This window comes from Ciona robusta, chromosome 4, assembly GCF_009617815.1.
Source record: "Ciona robusta chromosome 4, ASM961781v2".
NCBI lineage: Eukaryota > Metazoa > Chordata > Ascidiacea > Phlebobranchia > Cionidae > Ciona > Ciona robusta.
The window spans coordinates 3,986,255-4,005,037 of record NC_143238.1 but is presented as its reverse complement, the minus strand read 5'-3'; the positions used below and the strand labels follow the sequence as shown (position 1 = coordinate 4,005,037).

At 33.8% G+C, this 18,783-nt stretch overlaps 3 protein-coding genes and 1 long non-coding RNA gene across 9 annotated transcripts; 1 reads left to right on the top strand and 3 right to left on the bottom strand.

Moving 5' to 3' along the window:
- Window positions 1-1,367: 1,367 nt before the first annotated feature.
- On the top strand, window positions 1,368-8,654 carry LOC149736801 (sushi, von Willebrand factor type A, EGF and pentraxin domain-containing protein 1-like). 4 transcript variants are annotated; one of them, XM_089877020.1, is made up of 17 exons: window positions 1,368-1,526; window positions 2,282-2,497; window positions 2,700-2,882; window positions 3,009-3,197; window positions 3,492-3,677; window positions 3,973-4,158; window positions 4,441-4,623; window positions 4,718-4,912; window positions 5,343-5,525; window positions 5,686-5,874; window positions 6,046-6,234; window positions 6,708-6,890; window positions 6,949-7,111; window positions 7,224-7,365; window positions 7,532-7,706; window positions 7,835-7,942; window positions 8,401-8,654. In XM_089877020.1, exons 1-17 carry the CDS (start codon window positions 1,451-1,453, stop codon window positions 8,505-8,507), a joined length of 2,853 nt encoding a protein of 950 aa, XP_089733146.1. In that variant the 5' UTR covers window positions 1,368-1,450; the 3' UTR covers window positions 8,508-8,654. The 4 variants fall into 4 exon arrangements, with proteins under 4 accessions (XP_089733146.1, XP_089733145.1, XP_089733143.1 ...); XM_089877019.1 differs by having other exon boundaries at window positions 2,697-2,882; window positions 3,012-3,197; XM_089877017.1 differs by having other exon boundaries at window positions 2,697-2,882.
- LOC149736802 (uncharacterized) lies at window positions 1,865-3,148 on the bottom strand. Its single transcript, XR_016384937.1, has 3 exons — window positions 3,002-3,148; window positions 2,812-2,870; window positions 1,865-2,596 (listed from the first exon to the last, which is right to left on the bottom strand). It is a non-coding gene; the product is annotated as an uncharacterized LOC149736802 (long non-coding RNA).
- Window positions 8,655-8,702: 48 nt separating the features above from the next.
- LOC149736800 (uncharacterized) lies at window positions 8,703-12,448 on the bottom strand. Of its 2 annotated transcripts, XM_089877032.1 has the most exons (5): window positions 12,193-12,448; window positions 11,905-12,005; window positions 10,853-10,963; window positions 10,451-10,606; window positions 8,703-10,381 (listed from the first exon to the last, which is right to left on the bottom strand). In XM_089877032.1, the coding sequence occupies exons 1-5, from the start codon at window positions 12,347-12,349 to the stop codon at window positions 8,828-8,830; spliced, it is 2,079 nt and encodes a 692-aa protein (XP_089733158.1). In that variant the 5' UTR covers window positions 12,350-12,448; the 3' UTR covers window positions 8,703-8,827. The 2 variants fall into 2 exon arrangements, with proteins under 2 accessions (XP_089733158.1, XP_089733159.1); XM_089877033.1 differs by lacking the exon at window positions 10,451-10,606.
- Window positions 12,449-12,725: 277 nt separating this feature from the next.
- Window positions 12,726-18,768, bottom strand: LOC149736799 (uncharacterized). 2 transcript variants are annotated; one of them, XM_089877029.1, is made up of 5 exons: window positions 17,124-18,768; window positions 16,809-16,915; window positions 14,916-15,026; window positions 14,561-14,716; window positions 12,726-14,491 (listed from the first exon to the last, which is right to left on the bottom strand). In XM_089877029.1, exons 1-5 carry the CDS (start codon window positions 17,278-17,280, stop codon window positions 12,905-12,907), a joined length of 2,118 nt encoding a protein of 705 aa, XP_089733155.1. In that variant the 5' UTR covers window positions 17,281-18,768; the 3' UTR covers window positions 12,726-12,904. The 2 variants fall into 2 exon arrangements, with proteins under 2 accessions (XP_089733155.1, XP_089733156.1); XM_089877030.1 differs by lacking the exons at window positions 16,809-16,915; window positions 17,124-18,768 and adding an exon at window positions 15,400-16,792.
- Between the last annotated feature and the right edge of the window lie 15 nt (window positions 18,769-18,783).

Genomic DNA, 18,783 nt, shown 5'->3' with positions numbered 1-18,783 from the left:
TCCATCACGACCAAGCAACCCAGAAACCACATATTGATTCTGGGTTTTCCAGACATAAACTTGCCCCTGGCAGCACCTGGCACGGACGCACGTTCAGATTCCCCGAAAATTATAATATTAACATGCTTCGTGGGAAACTCAATTTAAAGAGGAACGGGTGTGAACTGTAACTACAATTTTGAAGTTACAAGAGCGACGAGAATGCAGTAAGAACAGTCTGATACAACAGATTCTAATTAAACGATTAATTTGCAGTGGCAGAAGCTGATAAATTGTAATAAACAGCCGGACGTGATATTACAAAACGTTTCCGTAAGCGAAGGACGACTATCCTGACACGAGGCACGCAGCAATGTACTCATTCATAACGGTAATCTACAGACTATAGACATTCGTAAGAAAGCGTGCTATTTCACAACTGTAACAAACAACATCTACAAAAAAAGTAAGCACAAAAACAATGATGTATATCCAAAGTTACCGATACTGAACACAAAACAAGAACGACTAAAACAAAACTGGAAAATATTGTTTTAAATGTTTTTACTAAAATAAGAAAAATGAGAACGAATGATATTTCTATATCTTTTGGGTGGTTTGATACCACAAATCTTTGGTATAGCAATATATTTAGGAAAATATAACATTCATAATATAGTACTGTGGGGGAAGATGGGACACCTTTAGCACATAATATTCAAATATCCTGATCGAGTCTTAAACAACGACGGGTCTTAAACGACGGGTCTTAAAAAACGAGTCTTAAACAACAACGGTTTATGAAAGTCGTAAGGATATGGTTTTATAATTCTTTGAATGTTCTTTGTTTACTACCAAATGGAACGAGAAAATAGAATGAAAACGTGTTCCAGCATCTTCCCCCACCCTACTGTATGAATGTTTAACGTTTACTTACACTTGTTGTGTTTGTTTTTTTTTTTTTTTAAAAGACGTTAGTCACAAGTATAAGCACATTTCTTAAAAATGAAGACAATCATATTTTTTTGGATGTAGATTATGAAAATGACGAATTATCTTGGAAAATACGGCATGATAACTTGTATATAGCTTACTCTACACCAATTTCGGCACAGATTAATGTTACGATAGTTTTACTATATGTCATACAGTGGTAGTTGTAAGTTTACGATATCGTCCTGTACATCAATAGAACTTAACTAAACCGTGCCTCGCCCAGACTATCCTGTTTTCGTGACGCAAGTACATGTTAAGTGAGTCAGCATTCGACGCATATAAAGTCGAAAAACTCGTAATTACAAGTTAGATTTAAGTTTGCAAGTTGGGCTTGACGTATGGCCTATACACGCAAATTTAGCTTAGATTTGCTTAAATGTCGAAAAAAAATTCTCGTCATTTGTAAGTTACTTTATGAAAAAGAGTTTTACCAGTAACTTTACAACGTAGACGTATAGCATTTAGCAGCATAAATATGTCAAATATGTTGTATTTTCTTTGCTTTCTATCTGTGGCGTTCGTCGTGGACCAGGCTAGCTCTCAAAATGTTGGTAAGTAATGAATCTATATAGCTAATGTTTACGAGATAATTTTGCATCTGTAGTATTTATATACTACAAATGTAATTTTTTTCCAATTATAGTTATTGTATAATTTAAAAATCATTTACTTTAAATATTTTTATGTTTTTGTTTAAGAAAATCGTATTCGCAACACGATATTATTTGTGACGTATAATCACGATCAGAATTCCCGTAACTAATATGACGGGGTATATTGCGTAGTTGGTACCTGATTCTCTGTTCAAATATTCACGCCCCAAGGCAAAATATTGGTAGTTTTTCGGTTTGAGTCCGTACTACCGGGAAACAAATAATTTGTCTATAGGTCATATAGGGTACTTGATGTACTTAATTCAAATTTCGGACGTCAATAAAATATTCTATGGTACGGCTTACGAAACATAAGAAACGCAGTATGTTAATATAGTAGGGTGGGGCAAGATGAGACACCTTTAGCACATACCATCCAGATATTCTGAAACATATTTTAAACAATAAACAACGGTTCATGGGAGTCGTGGGGATACTCTTCCACAATTCTTTGAATCCCCTTTGCTTATTACCAATTGGGTCGAAAACATAGAACGAAAAAATGTTCTTTCATCTTCCATCCTAAAAACCACTGATAACATACGAGGAATCTAAACATGTTTTCGAATATTTAAAATAGCCACACATTTCAGCAATATGATACAAAACGCTAAGAAACTCGTGCGATTAAAGCAAAACCTTGTGTTTTTCAGGAGCAACACCTGTTTCTAGCATATGCTGGTATGCGTATCGATTGGGCGCATTCGGATGGCGACCCCGCTGCCAGTATCCAGACCAGGCTAAATATCATGTGGAACAGTGTCTCCGATACATCCAGTGTTGGTGTGTTGATCCTGAGACTGGTACATCGACATCAACAAGCTACCATTACCGCGGTACACGCAGTTGTAGCACAGGGTCGCAAACTTGTAAGTATACAACCTTAGTAAATAAACTTTCTTCCTAGTGCTTTGTCTCACGTATGTGAATATTCAGATCAAATTTGAATTATATCTTTATCATCTGCACTGTAAAAATAAATCAGTAAAAATAATATTAAAATAATTAACATAAATGTTGATAAAAAATAAACCAGCAATGTGGTTTTAAATGAACATCGTTTTGCAGCAGTATGTCCCATACCCACAAATCAGTACGCATGGTTATGCAGGGATTGTACCATAAGTTGTGACGAAAAAGACACAAGGCCGCAATGTTCAGGTATTTGTAGATTAGGTTGTACCTGTCCACAGGAAAATACATTTGTTCTTGGAAGTCGTTGTGTCCAAGCAAGTGAATGTTCTACAACACAAAGTAAGTACTTGCCAAGTAATAAAAAACATTCCATTATAAGAGTTACTTTAACTGCAAATGTTTTTACAATGTTGTGGGCCAAGTTCTTTTTAGATGGCGAGTGTTATTTATCATGTTACCTGACAGCAGATTGTCCGAACCCTCCAGCCATTGGACCAAATGGTAGTTTCCCACCAGCTGCACCATACACCAACTTAGAACAAGTGACATACTCATGTAACACGGGATACACTTTGTCTGGTACCAACCCAATAACTTGTAATGCTGGAACATGGATTCCAAATCAAGCTCCAACATGCACAGCAGTTGCTGCAAGTAAATGTTTTAAACAAATCGTTTTATTAACTGATGTTGCAATTAAATATGTTAGCTTTAAAAGAGCTTAATAGAGTGTAACTAATGCTTTACTGCACTGCTAGCAATAAAATATACTGTGGTTGTTATTGAATATTAGTTATATAAATTATTGGTTTATTAAAGACAAGTTTTAATATAAAATTTTACTAACAAGGTTTCCACTATACATTAAACATACCTTTGCTACATACATTCTTAAGGTGATAAATAGCAATCGGCTACATCAAAAAAATAACTAGCAAACCATTATAGATTGTCCGAACCCGCCACCCATTGGACCAAATGGTAGTTTCCCACCAGCTGCACCATACACCAACTTAGAACAAGTTACATACTCATGTAACACGGGATACACTTTGTCTGGTACCAACCCAATAACTTGTAATGCTGGAACATGGCTTCCAAATCAAGCTCCAACATGCACAGCTGTCCCTTCAAGTAAGAACTAAGTGATCCATTATATACCTTGAAAAAAGAAATGTGTGTTAAGATGAATACATGGGTAGCCAATTACTAATTAGGCCAAATAACAAATTTTATTTTTTTATTATAGATTCTAATTGTATAAACTGTTTGCTTTTAATGGATATAGAGATTCATTGAAATTACATTTGGAATTTTTAAGCTGTAAAAACCTAATGGTTTTTATTGGAACGAGTAAATAAATCAATAACCTTAATAGTGTATTGCAAAACCCTTTAGTTACAAAAACGAAAATTATATTAATATTTAGATTGTCCAAACCCTCCATCTATTGGGCCAAATGGTAGTTTCCCACCAGCTGCACCATACACCAACTTAGAACAAGTGACATACACATGTAACACGGGATACACTTTGTCTGGTACCAACCCAATAACTTGTAATGCTGGAACATGGATTCCAAATCAAGCTCCAACATGCACAGCTGTCCCTTCAAGTAAGAACTAAGTGATCCATTATATACCTTGAAAAAAGAAATGTGTGGTACGATGAATACATGGGTAGCAATTAGGCCAAATAACAAATTTAATTTTTTAATTATAGATTCTAATTATATAAACTATTTGTTTTTAATGGATATATAGATTCATTGAAATTACATTTGGAATTTTTAGGCTGTAAAAACTCACTAGTTTTTCTTGGAATGAGTATATAAATCAATAATCTTAATATTGCAAAACCCTTTAGTTACAAAAACGAAAATTATATTAATATTTAGATTGTCCGAACCCTCCATCTATTGGACCAAATGGTAGTTTCCCACCAGCTGCACCATACACCAACTTTGAACAAGTTACATACACATGTAACACGGGTTACACACTGTCTGGTACCAACCCAATAAGCTGTATTGCTGGATCATGGGTTCCAAGTGAAGCACCAACATGTACATCAACATCAGGTGTGGATATGGTACAGCAATAAATTAAATCTGTTTTTAAACAAAATTCTTTTAGGATTAGCAATTAATGTATAAATGTGTCTACCTTTCACAGGCTGTGGTTTTGGCCAAGAGTTTTCTTATTGTTCCCAATTTTCTTGCCAAGAGACTTGTAGAACAACAAACTTTAATCCTTGTCCACGAAATCATTTTTGTATCCCTGGTTGTGTTTGTCGTAGGGGTTATGCACGGCACAATGGCGGATGTATATTGAAAAGTCAATGTCCCACTCCTGCACCTCCAACAGCAGGTACAGTTATATTATAGATTAGGCTGACATTTCTATACATTTTTTTTAACTGATCAATAACTTGTAGACTTTGAGTCTAATAATTGTATATGCTATGTATTGGCCTTTAAATTATTTTCGTCGCATTACAAAGTGTGTGTTCTGATAAGTATAGTTTATATTACTTGGTCCTTATCTTTCTGCTCAATCATCGTTTTTTATTTGTTTGATTGTATTGTTCAAGCATGCTAAGATTACATTATTATCTTTAAAATGTGTTGTAAATAAAAAGGAGGCAACAAACAGCACTGTAAGTTACTATTCCAGTAAGGTATAATGGGACACATACCACAATGGAATACTGATCTACATCACAGAAGAGATAAATAATCTCACTACTAGTTAACATTGCTATTGTTTCTGGTCTAAAAATACTAACCTTGTTTTTCAGTTTGTCCGGTGGCTTCCAACGCCTACAGATTTTGGTGCAGAGGTTGCACCATAAGTTGTGCGGAAAAAGATTATAAACGTCAATGTCCACGTTATTGTAGATTGGGATGCATCTGTCCCGAACCCGGTACTTTCGTCCTAGGAAATCGTTGCGTGCAAGCAAATGAATGTTCTTCAGCTCAAAGTACGAGGCTTTTATATTTCTTTATTGAAGTAAAAAATTAAACAAAAAAGTACTACACATGTGCTAATGAACAATGAAAGTTTCCCAAACAGGGTGCTAATTATAATGATAAAAGAGTATGTTAGAAATTTTAGTGTACTAAGGTAAAACTTTAATGCAGATTGTCCGAACCCTCCAGCCATTGGACCAAATGGTAGTTTCCCACCAGCTGCACCATACACCAACTCAGAACAAGTGACATACTCATGTAACACGGGATACACTTTGTCTGGTACCAACCCAATAACTTGTAATGCTGGAACATGGCTTCCAAATCAAGCTCCAACATGCACAGCTGTTCCTCCTGCAAGTAAGTGCAATGTTTTGTAAATACATGAGCCATTAAACAATGTTTTATTTCAAATTAGTGGAACTTGCAGCATGTTTTATTGTTAAACCCTATCATGACTTCTATTAATGCTGCGAGTACATAAAACACATTTAAAGTAACACTGGTATTTTACTAACTAAATTGTGGCAGATTGTCCGAACCCTCCAGCCATTGGACCAAATGGTAGTTTCCCACCAGCTGCACCATACACCAACTCAGAACAAGTGACATACTCATGTAACACGGGATACACTTTGTCTGGTACCAACCCAATAATTTGTAATGCTGGAACATGGCTTCCAAATCAAGCTCCAACATGCACAGCTGTTCCCCCTGCAAGTAATTAAAAATTGATCTATTTTGATTTAGGTTTATCATTATTTGAGTGGAACCAATGCAAATTTTATAATTGATGTAAACAATTTAATTTTTTTTTTCAAAAAATTGGTACCGTGTTGAAGTTATCGTCTCTTATATTTTCACTGATAACGTCATGGGTGTTTCTTACTTGGGTGAGAACCAAACAATACAATGAGAAACAGCATGCTTATTAAGTTCTTTTTGCAATATATATTAAAAACATCTACCCTTTTGTTTATAAACATTTTTTTTGGTTGCAGGAGTATATATACTTTTGCAATACAACAAGCATACCTTACATTTCATTGTTCACTTGGAGCACATACACTTGGAGCAGATATTTTACTGTTTCATTGCTTATTTTACACAATAAAGTGTTTAAACTTTAGACATCAGCTTGATACTTAGGGTGATTTTTATGATATTAAAGTTTTAAAATAATTTTATTGCAGATTGTCCGAACCCTCCAGCCATTGGACCAAATGGTAGTTTCCCACCAGCTGCACCATACATCAACTCAGAACAAGTTACATACTCATGTAACACGGGATACACTTTGTCTGGTACCAACCCAATAACTTGTAATGCTGGAACATGGATTCCAAATCAAGCTCCAACATGCACAGCAGTACAAAGTAATTGTTACATACAAAAATGTATTTTTCTAAGCTTAACACATTATTTTTATTTTAGGTATAGATTTGTTGTTTATAATGGAAGGAAATGATAACGTTGAAACGAGTTCTTGTTCTCAAAAAGAGTCTCAGTTATCAACATTGAGACCATTTGGACCTGGAGGTATTTTGACCAGCGCCAACTTCCCAAACTTTTTTCAACAGCAACAGTTTCTTTTGTCGTAAGTCTAAATATTTTTTACATTGGCCATTTTTATTTTTATAAACAAAGGCTTGAGGTTTTAATTTTCAAGGCTTGAAGTTCTAATTACAGCTTGAAGTTTTAATTTTCAGGTTTTACCTAAATTTGGCATCAACCAATCCAGGAACCAAAGTTGCGCTTCAAATGCATGAAGGCCTGTGCACGGTTTCACCAAACGGCGCTGCTGCATCTTCAAAGAAAACCTTCATCTCAACTCAATCACTTTTAACAGTTGTAAGTAAAAATATTTCAATCCTAAAAAAGAATTGTTAAACAGAATATAATTGTTTTTACAAAGGTAGTTTTAATTTAAAACAAATCTTTTCTATTTTCTGCTAATTTAAATTCTGGTTTGCTGTATTTTCATAGAATCTTTACACTGAAGTGTTTTTTTTTTCAGTTTTCTGGCGTACAGTATAAATGTGGAACACCCAGACCTATTTCTGTATTAAGATGTGCGTCTGCTTTCCACTTTACTGCAGCAAACGGAGATCGACCAACAGTCCCAAATGCAATCATTTTAGTGGTACCGGATATAACTGTTGCTACTGGCTACAACTCAGCCGTTATTCGAAGTAATTTATATTACATCATTTATGTAAATATGTGAAAGCAGACTTACATTACTGTGTGTTAAATTTTCTGAAATAGATAGATTTAACAATCCACACTTAATAACAACCAAGTAATTTTTTTATAATAGATGCCTATTTGACTGGACTTGGAAATGTCAGGAACACACTTGGAGCAGATGTTTTTACTGTTTCATTACTTCCAACATCGTCTGCTAATTATGCAGCGAACTCTGCATGTAAGTTTAAGCATTTTGTATTTTTCCCATGCGGTAATTGTAAGCCAGACATTTAAAAATATGTATTTTAAACAACTGGATATAGCTGCAAAGTTTCATATGGGGTAAATCAAAAGCAGGCAAGTGTTGTTGAAACAGATCACTTGTGTTGTAATGATTGTTAAATTCCAGTGGTAAATAATACAATGTTAATTTGTTCTACTATTTAATCTCAAAACTAAAGTTTTTTATTATAACATTTTTTAAAGAGTTGGTTATAAACTCAGTCCCATGGACCATTCTATTTTTACACTAAATATTAAGTGTTCCCAAATGCCTTTAGAATAGCTGCAAGATACTTTAAGCCTAGATTGTAAGGAATTTAGTTAATGTTTTAATGTTATATAGATAACTAAAACTTTCAGTAGATTTTTTCTTAACCACCGTTCTGATTAAAGCCCTGGTTTATTCTTAAACAGACCTGCAGCAATTGGCTTGTGGTTCTGGAGTCAACTGTGGAAGGTTCCTTGGTTCAATATTCGACCCAACGTTCGCACTGAACACGTTTAAACTCAAATATCCTTAAGTTTTAACTCTGTAATAGTTTTCTCTTGAACAAATATTTCCCCTATAGCACCGTCAGATTTTTTGAAGCACTCTTGCTTACTCTACACTTCTTGTTTTCCGTGTATAAAGATTGTAATTACAATATATTCAGACCAAAATCAAAACTTTCATTTTTTATGAGTTTCGAACCCTATGAATTTCTAAGCCCCTAGACTGACAGTAAATAATAAAGTTTTTTAATGTGAATATAGGATAACATATTTAACCATTACAATTTTATGTTTTAACTCAACACATGAACACCAAACTATGGTTTAGGATAATGTCAATTGTCAATAATCAATTTAAATCTCTTGGACAAGAAAAATCAACATCACATATAAGTTGTTCTTCAGACATTCCCACACATTGTGCATGATACCACTGTTGACAAGAAGAGCACTCTGCCCACAATGTACTGTTGCCAGTTATATGCCTGATATTTTTATGACACACTTTGCAATTGTCTTTGTTCTGAAAACCCAATGTACAATTTCCGACTATGGTATCAAAAATATGTTTCCGAAACAATACAGGTTTGTGGGGTTGGACTAAGCTCATTCCTTTTGTTAGCCAGTATGCGTACATGCATACGTATATACCAGGAGACATATCCCCTTTATTGGGCTTATGCACGTTCGTGGCACTTGATGTCAAAGAAAATCCTAAAATATCTGATAATGATCGATTGATGAATTCCTTGGCCTCATAAACGTGCTGTGTTTTATCAATATCATCTGTTTGGTTTGGATCCAAGTATAACAGCTTGCGCTCCTTGATATTGATTGCTAACATAACCCAATACTGGCCATTTGATTTCCATGGAATAAATGCATAAGACTTTTCATTTTTTTTAACGTTTTCCCATAATTTCCCCACATCTTCACCATGTTGAATTCTGTATCCAACACTGGTATCAGCATGGATGACATAATCATATCTTGAAGTAAGCTGCCACAAATAACTGTTAATGATATTGTCACATAACTTTCCAACTTGAAAAGTTTCGTCAAATGAACGCAGGCAATTCCTATCTACAGCATTTACATATTTTTCCAAAGTCATAAGTTGTACATAAGAGAGTGTATCTGGCCCAACCTTCAGAAGTGGCTGATTTTCATCACGACCCATCATATTTATTGAGGGCACTATTTTGGTTGAACTCCTTTTCTTTGGTATTGTTGATTTTCTTTTACCTGTATGTAGTGTCAACTGATCACCGTCTGATGTAAAAACTTGTGGCTGAGATGTACCAACCAAAATATCCTCATATATTTTTTGAAACTTAGACTGTGGTCCTTCACTATTTGACACTGGAAACATCTTTCGCTTTCCCTGTATGCTGGTTGCATCCATCTCATCACTTACAACTGTGTCAACGCAACTGCTTTTTAGAACTTGTAAAGCTGTCTGTAAAAGATCCTCTGCTTGTACCAAGGCATCTATTGAAGTAACATTGTACATTTCCTCTTTAATTGTATCTATAAGTTCCAGCATCCTATTAGTTTGAACTGATTTATCTTGTATGGCTTCAGTCGCATCAATAAGTCTATCGAAATTGTCTGTATTAGACGATTCGAGGGGTAACAAAGCTTGTTTCGATTTTCGTTTGCGCCTTGGTTGTGGCGTTGCTTTAATACCAGCTGTGTACAAATGATTGCGAATAGTACGATCAGTTGGATAAAATATTCTGTTTGTTGGTGGTGGTGGAGTTCTATCTTTGAAGAGTTCTTCAACAACATACTTGTCAACAAGCTGCTTAAGCTCAGGCACTGATGAGTATCCTTTAGCGATTATTTCCTTGAGATATTTCAAAACTAACCGGTTCAGGTTTGTTACAGTTCCCAACTGAACCTGAAATAAATTTGGTCAAAAATATCATAATAAACAAAATTCTAGGACTTTAAACATGTAAACAATTACCTTTCCAATCTCATGGCCATAATGGTCACCAGCATCAGGAAAAGTCATTTTAAATAGCGTGCATTTAACTAGATCTTTGTTGGTGTCCAAATTTTTCTTTATAAACTTAGAAATAAGTGTTTTTTTTTTCTTTAACCTTTGCTGCTGTGGTGCAACCTTAATAAAATTGATTGCAATAAGTTAAATATACATCTGTTGTTATTTGACTGACATTTTATTAACTTACTGGTAAAAAGTTCGAGGGTTACATTGAGAATTTGAATGTAACTTTTACTTTATTTTAGCGTGGTGGGAAGCGACAGTTATTATAGCACAAGTATTATGTTTCAAACACCTCAAGCCCACCTACAAACTACCACACTGATAACTTTTAAAAAAGTGGTGTGGTAAAAGTATTTTTACCTTGAATTGTGGAAATTTTATAATTTCCCGTATTGTAATGCAAGCTTCACAATCTGTTTTTCTTGATTTTTTAACACGCATATGCTTCTTCCCAAGGCTAATTACAGGAGTCTATAAATTAAAGGTATACGTTGTAGCAATACTAAAACTTAGTTCATAAACAACAAACATAAGCAGCCTAGGTTTTGGGGTAACAAGCTAAATCGGACCTAGACCCCAGGAATTCTACCACATAGAATAGATCCTAAACATTTATAATACAACCTAAAGACAATCAGGGCTTGTTACATTTTTTATGTAACATTGGTAATCAGTTTTTTCATTGTTTTTTAAACATATTTTTAAAAACAGTAAACTATACTAGTTTTTGTTCTTCTATTTTTTGAAGTTGGCTGGGATCATGGGAGTCATAACCTAGGTCCTAGGGTGCTGGCACCAGTTTGGCCACACTAAGTTTTTATAAAACAAGAGCAGTTTTTTTCCTAAAACAAATCATTCACAAGTAAAAGCAAACATCTAACCTGTTTTTAAGCTCTTACAGAATAAATAATGAATGTATCAATGACCCTTTGTGGGTGATTATTTTTTTAAATTTTATTTTTTTATTTTTTTTTATGTATGGCTGATAATTTAGACAACCCATTAGTGACCACTGGGTTTGGAGCAATTGCCGTTAAGTGTCTTGCCCAAGGACACATACGCCAACAGTGATAGCAGTGTCGAGCCTTGAACCCAATACCTCTGCCTTACAGGCAGGCGCGCCACTTACCACGGCGCGGGACAGTTGTTTATTATTGCTTACTTTGTTTGAAATTAAATAACATTGTATGTTTTGTAGAAATATTTTAATTTAAATTCTATTAGCTAAAATTTGCTTATATCAAAAATGATATCATAATATTTTAAAACGTAAAACGAAACTATTATCTTGCCACCAAACTTTTTATAAGAATACTCAATGTTTGTTATAATGCCTATGTCTGTGATATGTATAAAAAGCAAAAGTAACAAGAGGACAAACAGGACATGGTTGATAAAAAAAATAGTCAAACCTGTTTTCCTTTGTAGCCTTTGCCATGTGTGCATTGGTACTTGATAAATCGCATTGCAAAGAATGGTATATTATCTTTGTCCCACTGTATGCGCAGCTTATCTGAAACAACAAATATTAAACGCTAAAATAAGTAGTACTTCATTAAAAATCCAACTTTTTTTCAAAAAATAAAAATTAGTATGAGTTAAAGTTTAAATGGATCTATAAACACAAAAACAAACTTCCATTATTTAATTGCGCCAACATTCTCTGTATTTGATCAGTTTGCCATTTGAATGACTTTTACCTGGATCATTCTTCATTTTTGTAAATACAGTAAAGGAACACATTGTATCAACTTCATGTCTATATAATTCTTGTTCAGCCAGTTCAAATGATGGAAACCATTTAACACACTGTTCGGACTCCAGGGATGTATTTGTTCCATCTTCTACTGTATCCATTGAAGCATAATAAGTATAAGTTTCAAAAGTATGTTAAGTTTTAAACAAAAGTGGTATTTCAACTTTTGATCTGTAAATTTTAATTAAACAAAAGACATAACATTTCTGCATATTATAAATTTTGATTTAATGAAGGTATACCCAATACCTATAAATAAATAGATATTAGATAAATCACCCCTATTTATCGTACCAATAAAGAAAAAAAGACAGTTGTTATAACACTAAAGGCCTTTTTCATACACCTTGTGCACACTTACGTTTTACCAGAAATATATATACATGAAATTTTGTGAGCGATTAATTGTTGATTGTTTTTTGTATTTCTATGCTGTCTTACAGTTTGGAAACTAATAAATTTATTTTAAGTACAGACTTTTTATTTTAAGTACAGATTTATTGTTTATAATGGGAGAAACTATGGTACAACAAATTCAATTTATAATATTTGTCACAGTAAATTTTAAATATGTGAATATATGACCACATGTTAAACCATTACATTTTATATGTTTAAACTGAACACCAAATTATGGTTTGGGATAATGTCAATAATCAGTTCAGATCTCTTGGACATGAAAAATCAGCATCACATATAAGTTGTTCTTCAGACATTCCCACACATTGTGCATGATACCACTGTTGACAAGATGAGCACTCTACCCACAATGTACTGTTGCCAGTTATATGCCTGATATTTTTATGACACACTTTGCAATTGTCTTTGTTCTGAAAACCCAATGTACAATTTCCGACTATGGTATCAAAAATATGTTTCCGAAACAATACAGGTTTGTGGGGTTGTACTAAGCTCATTCCTTTTGTTAGCCAGTATGCGTACATGCACACGTATATACCAGGAGACATATTCCCTTTATTGGGCTTATGCACGTTGGTGGCACTTGATGTCAAAGAAAATCCTAAAATGTCTGATAATGAACGATTGATGAATTCCTTGGCCTCATAAATATACTGTGTTTTATCAATATCATCTGTTTGGTTTGGATCCAAGTACAACAGCTTGCGCTCCTTGATATTGATTGCTAACATAACCCAATACTGGCCATTTGATTTCCATGGAATAAATGCATAAGACTTTTCATTTTTTTTAACATTTTCCCATAATTGTCCCACATCTTCACCATGTTGAATTCTGTATCCAACACTGGTATCAGCATGGATGACATAATCATATCTTGAAGTAAGCTGCCACAAATAACTGTTAATGATATTGTCACATAACTTTCCAACTTGAAAAGTTTCGTCAAATGAACGCAGGCAATTCGTATCTACAGCATTTACAGATTTTTCCAAAGTCATAAGTTGTACATAAGAGAGTGTATCTTGTCCAATTTTTAGGAGTGGCTGATTTACATTAAGACCCATCATATTTATTGAAGGCACTATTTTGGTTAAACTCCCTTTCTTTTGTAGTGTTGATTTGATTTTATCTTGTGTTTTAACCACAATATTCACCCCAGGATTTGTATAAAGTGTCAACTGATCACTGTCTGATGTAAAAACTTGTGGCTGAGATGTACCAACCAAAATATCCTCATATATTTTTTGAAACTTAGACTGTGGTCCTTCACTATTTGACACTGGAAACATCTTTCGCTTTCCCTGTATGCAGGTTGCAACCATTTCATCACTTACAACTGTGTCAACGCAACTGTTTTTTAGAACTTGTAAAGCTGTCTGTAAAAGATCCTCTGCTTGTACCAAGGCATCTATTGAAGTAACATTGTACATCTCCTTTTTAATGGTGTCTATAAGTTCCAGCATCCTATTAGTTTGAACTGATTTATCTTGTATGACTTCAGTCGCATCAATAAGTCTATCAAAATTGTCTGTATTAGACGATTCGAGGGGTAACAAAGCTTGTTTCGATTTTCGTTTGCGCCTTGGTTGTGGTGTTGCTTTAACACCAGCTGTGTACAAATGATTACGAATAGTACGATTAGTTGGATAAAATATTCTGTTTGTTGGTGGTGGTGGTGTTCTATCTTTGAAGAGTTCTTCAATAACATACTTGTCAACAAGCTGCTTAAGCTCAGGCACTGATGAGTTTCCTTTAGCGATTATTTCCTTGAGATATTTCAAAACTAACCGGTTCAGGTTTGTTACAGTTCCCAACTGAACCTGAAATAAATTTGGTCAAAAATATCATAATAAACAAAATTCTAAGACTTTAAACATGTAAACAGTTACCTTTCCAATCTCATGGCCATGATGGTCACCAGCATCAGGAAAAGTCATTCGAAATAGCGTGCATTTAACTAAATCTTTGTTGGTGTCCAAATTTGTCTTAATAAATTTGGAAATAAGTTTTTTTTTAGACCCTAAACTGCGCTGATGTGGTGCAACCTGTATAAAATAGATTGCAATAAGTTAATTATACATTTGCTGTTATTTGACTACCATTTTTTTTATCAAATGTCATGAAAAAAATAAAGGAATATAACTATCCATAGTAAGAAATGACACTTGTTATAACAAGAGTATTATGTTTCAAACATTTCAATCCCGCTTACAAGTTAGCACATAAAAAGTAAATGTATTTTACCTGGAATTGTGGAAATTTTATAATTTTCCTAATTGTAATGTAAGCTTTACAATCTTGTTTTCTTGTTTTTTTAACACGCATATGCTTCTTCGCTGGGGGAAGTGCAGGATTCTATAAGTTAGAGGTATACGTTGTGGCAAGACTAAGACTCAGTACATAAATAACAAACAGAAGTGGCCTAGATGTCACCCCTTATTATTTTTACTAATCTTTTGTGTAACATTGTTATTAGTTTTTATTTATTGGTTTTCAAACATATTTTTAAGAACAGCAAACTATACTAGTTTGAAGCTGACTGGGATCATGGGCGTCATTAAAGGTATTTACTGTTTAGCAGCAATGTTGCTCATTCATTTAATTTCTCTAATTATAAAAAATGCTTCAACAATTATTTTAAAACATAAAACTTAACTAGTCTATTATCTTGCCATCCAAGCTTTCATCGGAATTCTCAATGTTGAATAAATGAATTAATGTAACTTACTTTATCCTCGCGTGTCCGGAAAATGACAGTCGTTATCACACAGGTTTAACACCTCGTGCCAGCTTACGAGTTACCAACCATGTATGTTACTTTGTGGGTGATTATTTTTAGGGGGATTAATTCATTTTTTTACGTAGGGCTGATAATTTGGAAAACCCACTAGTAACCACTGAGTTGGAGCAAAGTTTGTATAGACCAAGTTAGGAAACAGCGCTCGTGTCCGCCATTACGGAGCCCACAGAGCGTGAATCGCCTATACAAATGCATGGTCGGCATGTGTTCATTTAGTTCTTGTAAGCGATACAAAGCTAGAAAAGACGTATAGCAGTTGTTTTAACATTTAAAATATAATTTCTAATATAAATTTTGTTATATAATATTAAATCTAGGAATTAATGTGGAGTAAATTAATATTTTGACTGGTTTTCGGCGTACAGTGTGGTTTAACAGGGTACTTTACGTTGGCGATTAAGACTAGCAGCAATCAGCTTAGTTTAAATAATAGTATATGATCATACCTACGAAACTACAGAGCCATTCTTTACTACATTTATAATCCAACATGAGTGAACATGCAGCTCCAAACTGCTTAAGTACTAGCAGATGAGGTGTTCGCGTTTTCCGATTTCTTAAAGACCCGGAACGCAGAAAAGGTAGCTTACTAATTCAAGCAGAGGACCAAAAATAGTAACTCAGTACTGTTTTCCTCAATGTCACTTCGATATTAGGCAAATTTTACAAAGATACCTTAAGTTTCGTTGCCGGGTATACGTGTTGTGAGCCAAAAAGTAAAATCACGGCAATTTACACATGCAAAACTTGTATTTTTATATTTTAAACATGTTCTTTTATGTTTTTGGTTAGTAAACTTGATATTTTCTGTTTTTTTACTCTTTAATCGATTGAGTGTTCAATAAAAGTTGATTATTTTTGTGAGGTTTATTATTGTGATAAGATATAACATTAGTAGAAAGCCATTTATACGCGCAGAAGTGCTTGGTTTTTAAAAAATCGCAATATTTAAACGAAAATCAGCACCCAGCAATGATAAAATGCTATGCCGTGGGCTCCGTAATGGTGGCGACTATGACGTCATAGACGCGAGACAATGGATAACAAGACTCTTTGTTTTACAATCCGTTTCCTAACTTGGTCTATACTAACTTTGGGTTGGAGCAATTGCCGTTAAGTGTCTTGCCCAAGGACACATACGCCCACAATGGTAGCAGTAGCAGCGTCAAGCCTTAAACTCATTACCTCTGGGTTACAGGCAGGCGCGCTATCCACTATGTCGGACTGCGAATGTTATAATGCCGATGCCTGTGATATATATGAAAAGCAAAAGTAACAAGAGGACAAAAAGGAAATAGGCGAAACATTAGTCAAAAAGAATAAAAAAAGAGCCTAACCCGTCTATCTCTGGTGCCCGGCCCCTTGCCATGTGTACATTTGTACTTAATAAATTCCATTACAAAGAATGGTATATTATCTTTGTCCCAATGTACCAGCCGCTTGTCTGAAACAAAAAATATTAAAAGCTTAAATTAAACTATGAATACTTCATTTAATATAAACCCACCTTTTTCTCAAAAATAATAAATATAATAAAAAACTGGTAAGAGTTACACTTTACATGGATGGACAAACACAAAAATAAACTTTCATTAACTATTTATGCCAACATTCTTTGTATTTGATCAGTTTTGCTCATTGATGATTTTTACCTGCATTAGTTTGCTTTTTTTTAGATATAGTAAAGGAACACATTGTATCAACTTCATGTCTATATAACTCTTGTTCTGCCAGTTCAAATGATGGAAACCACTTAATACAGGGTTCGGACTCCAATGATGTATTTGATCCATATTCTACTGTATCCATTGTGGCATAATAAGTATAAGTTATAAAAGTATGTTAAGTTCCAAAACAAAGCAGTATTTCATCTTTTAATCTTTAAATTGTAATTAAATAAAAGACATATTATTTCGGCATATTATAAATATTGATTAGTGAAGGTATAAATAAAAACATACTAAATAAATAACTCCTATTTATAGCAGCGTTTAAGGAAAAAGACAGTTGTTATAAAACACATAAGGCCTTTTTCATACACCTTCCACACTTACATTTTACCACATATGTATGTAATTTTGTCACTTGTGAGTATTTAATTCTTTATCGTTTGTGTATTCCTATGCTGTCTTACAATTTGGTTAACCAATAAATAATAGTAACCATTGGGTTGGAGTAAATACCCATAAAATTGTTAAAAGAAGACAAACAATGGTAGTTGTATTGAGCATCAAAAATGATGTTAAACTAGTTAATGCTCAGTGAAAGAAATAAGAAAGCATTTCAAGTTTTGTTTTTTGAAAATAAATGTTACGACTTTGTTCCCCTTAGCTGCAGAAAACGTACTTAAAGGGGCATACCAACAAAAAATGAAAATTTGTATATAGATAGATATGCTCAAATGTAACCTAAACGTACCATTAAAGTGTGCCAAAACGATACGGCTTCTAAAAAATCACGTGAAAAAAATCCGCTGGAGTAAAAAAAATTGGCCGTTGCGCAATGCATGGGATTTCCCGGAAGAAAAAATTTCACTCAACGTTGATCGTTTCTAGTTTCTAAAATACTAAAGAAAATTCAAATTTTATTTTAGATTTAGTATAATAAATGCTTCTTCTTCAAGAATATATAAAAAAAATTGTAAAACATAGACTTTATTATGTTTTAATTTTTGGATAAGCTTCCTAAATGGCTTGTAAAATCCACATTAAAGGGACATACCAACGAAAAATGAAAATTTGTGTATTGATAGATATGCTCAAATGTGATCTAAAGCTACCATCAAAGTTTTAAAATACAAAACAGCTTTTGAAAAAAAATGAGTTTGAAAACCGCAAATTCGACCGCTGGAGTAAAAAAAATTGGCAGTTATACTTAAAAATACATTTAGTAGAATAAATTTCGCACAAATGTTACAACTTATAGCTAATTCAAGAGCGATAACATTACGCCAACTAACTTAAACTATAAAACTAAACTCTTATTGCTAATTTGATCATAGGTAAGCTATAACCTACATCCGATAATCTAAAGACAGATATACACAATAAGGGTTTAATTTGTTTAGTTCTAATTGGTTTTATAACCAGCTACCAAACAGTTCACTTTCAAACGGTATATCTTGCTGTACTTTATTTCTTTTTCTGGTATACAAGCACACACGAGTTTCGGACAAAAGCTTACTTGACGGCCGGGCAAGCGCACGTTAAAGCCCGCCATGAAGCTTGACTAACCTCGAGGTGTCAGTGCCAGTAGTGGCGTGTTTATGTCCTTCGTTAGTTAGTTCTTGTTTTTAATGTTACCACAAAGGAA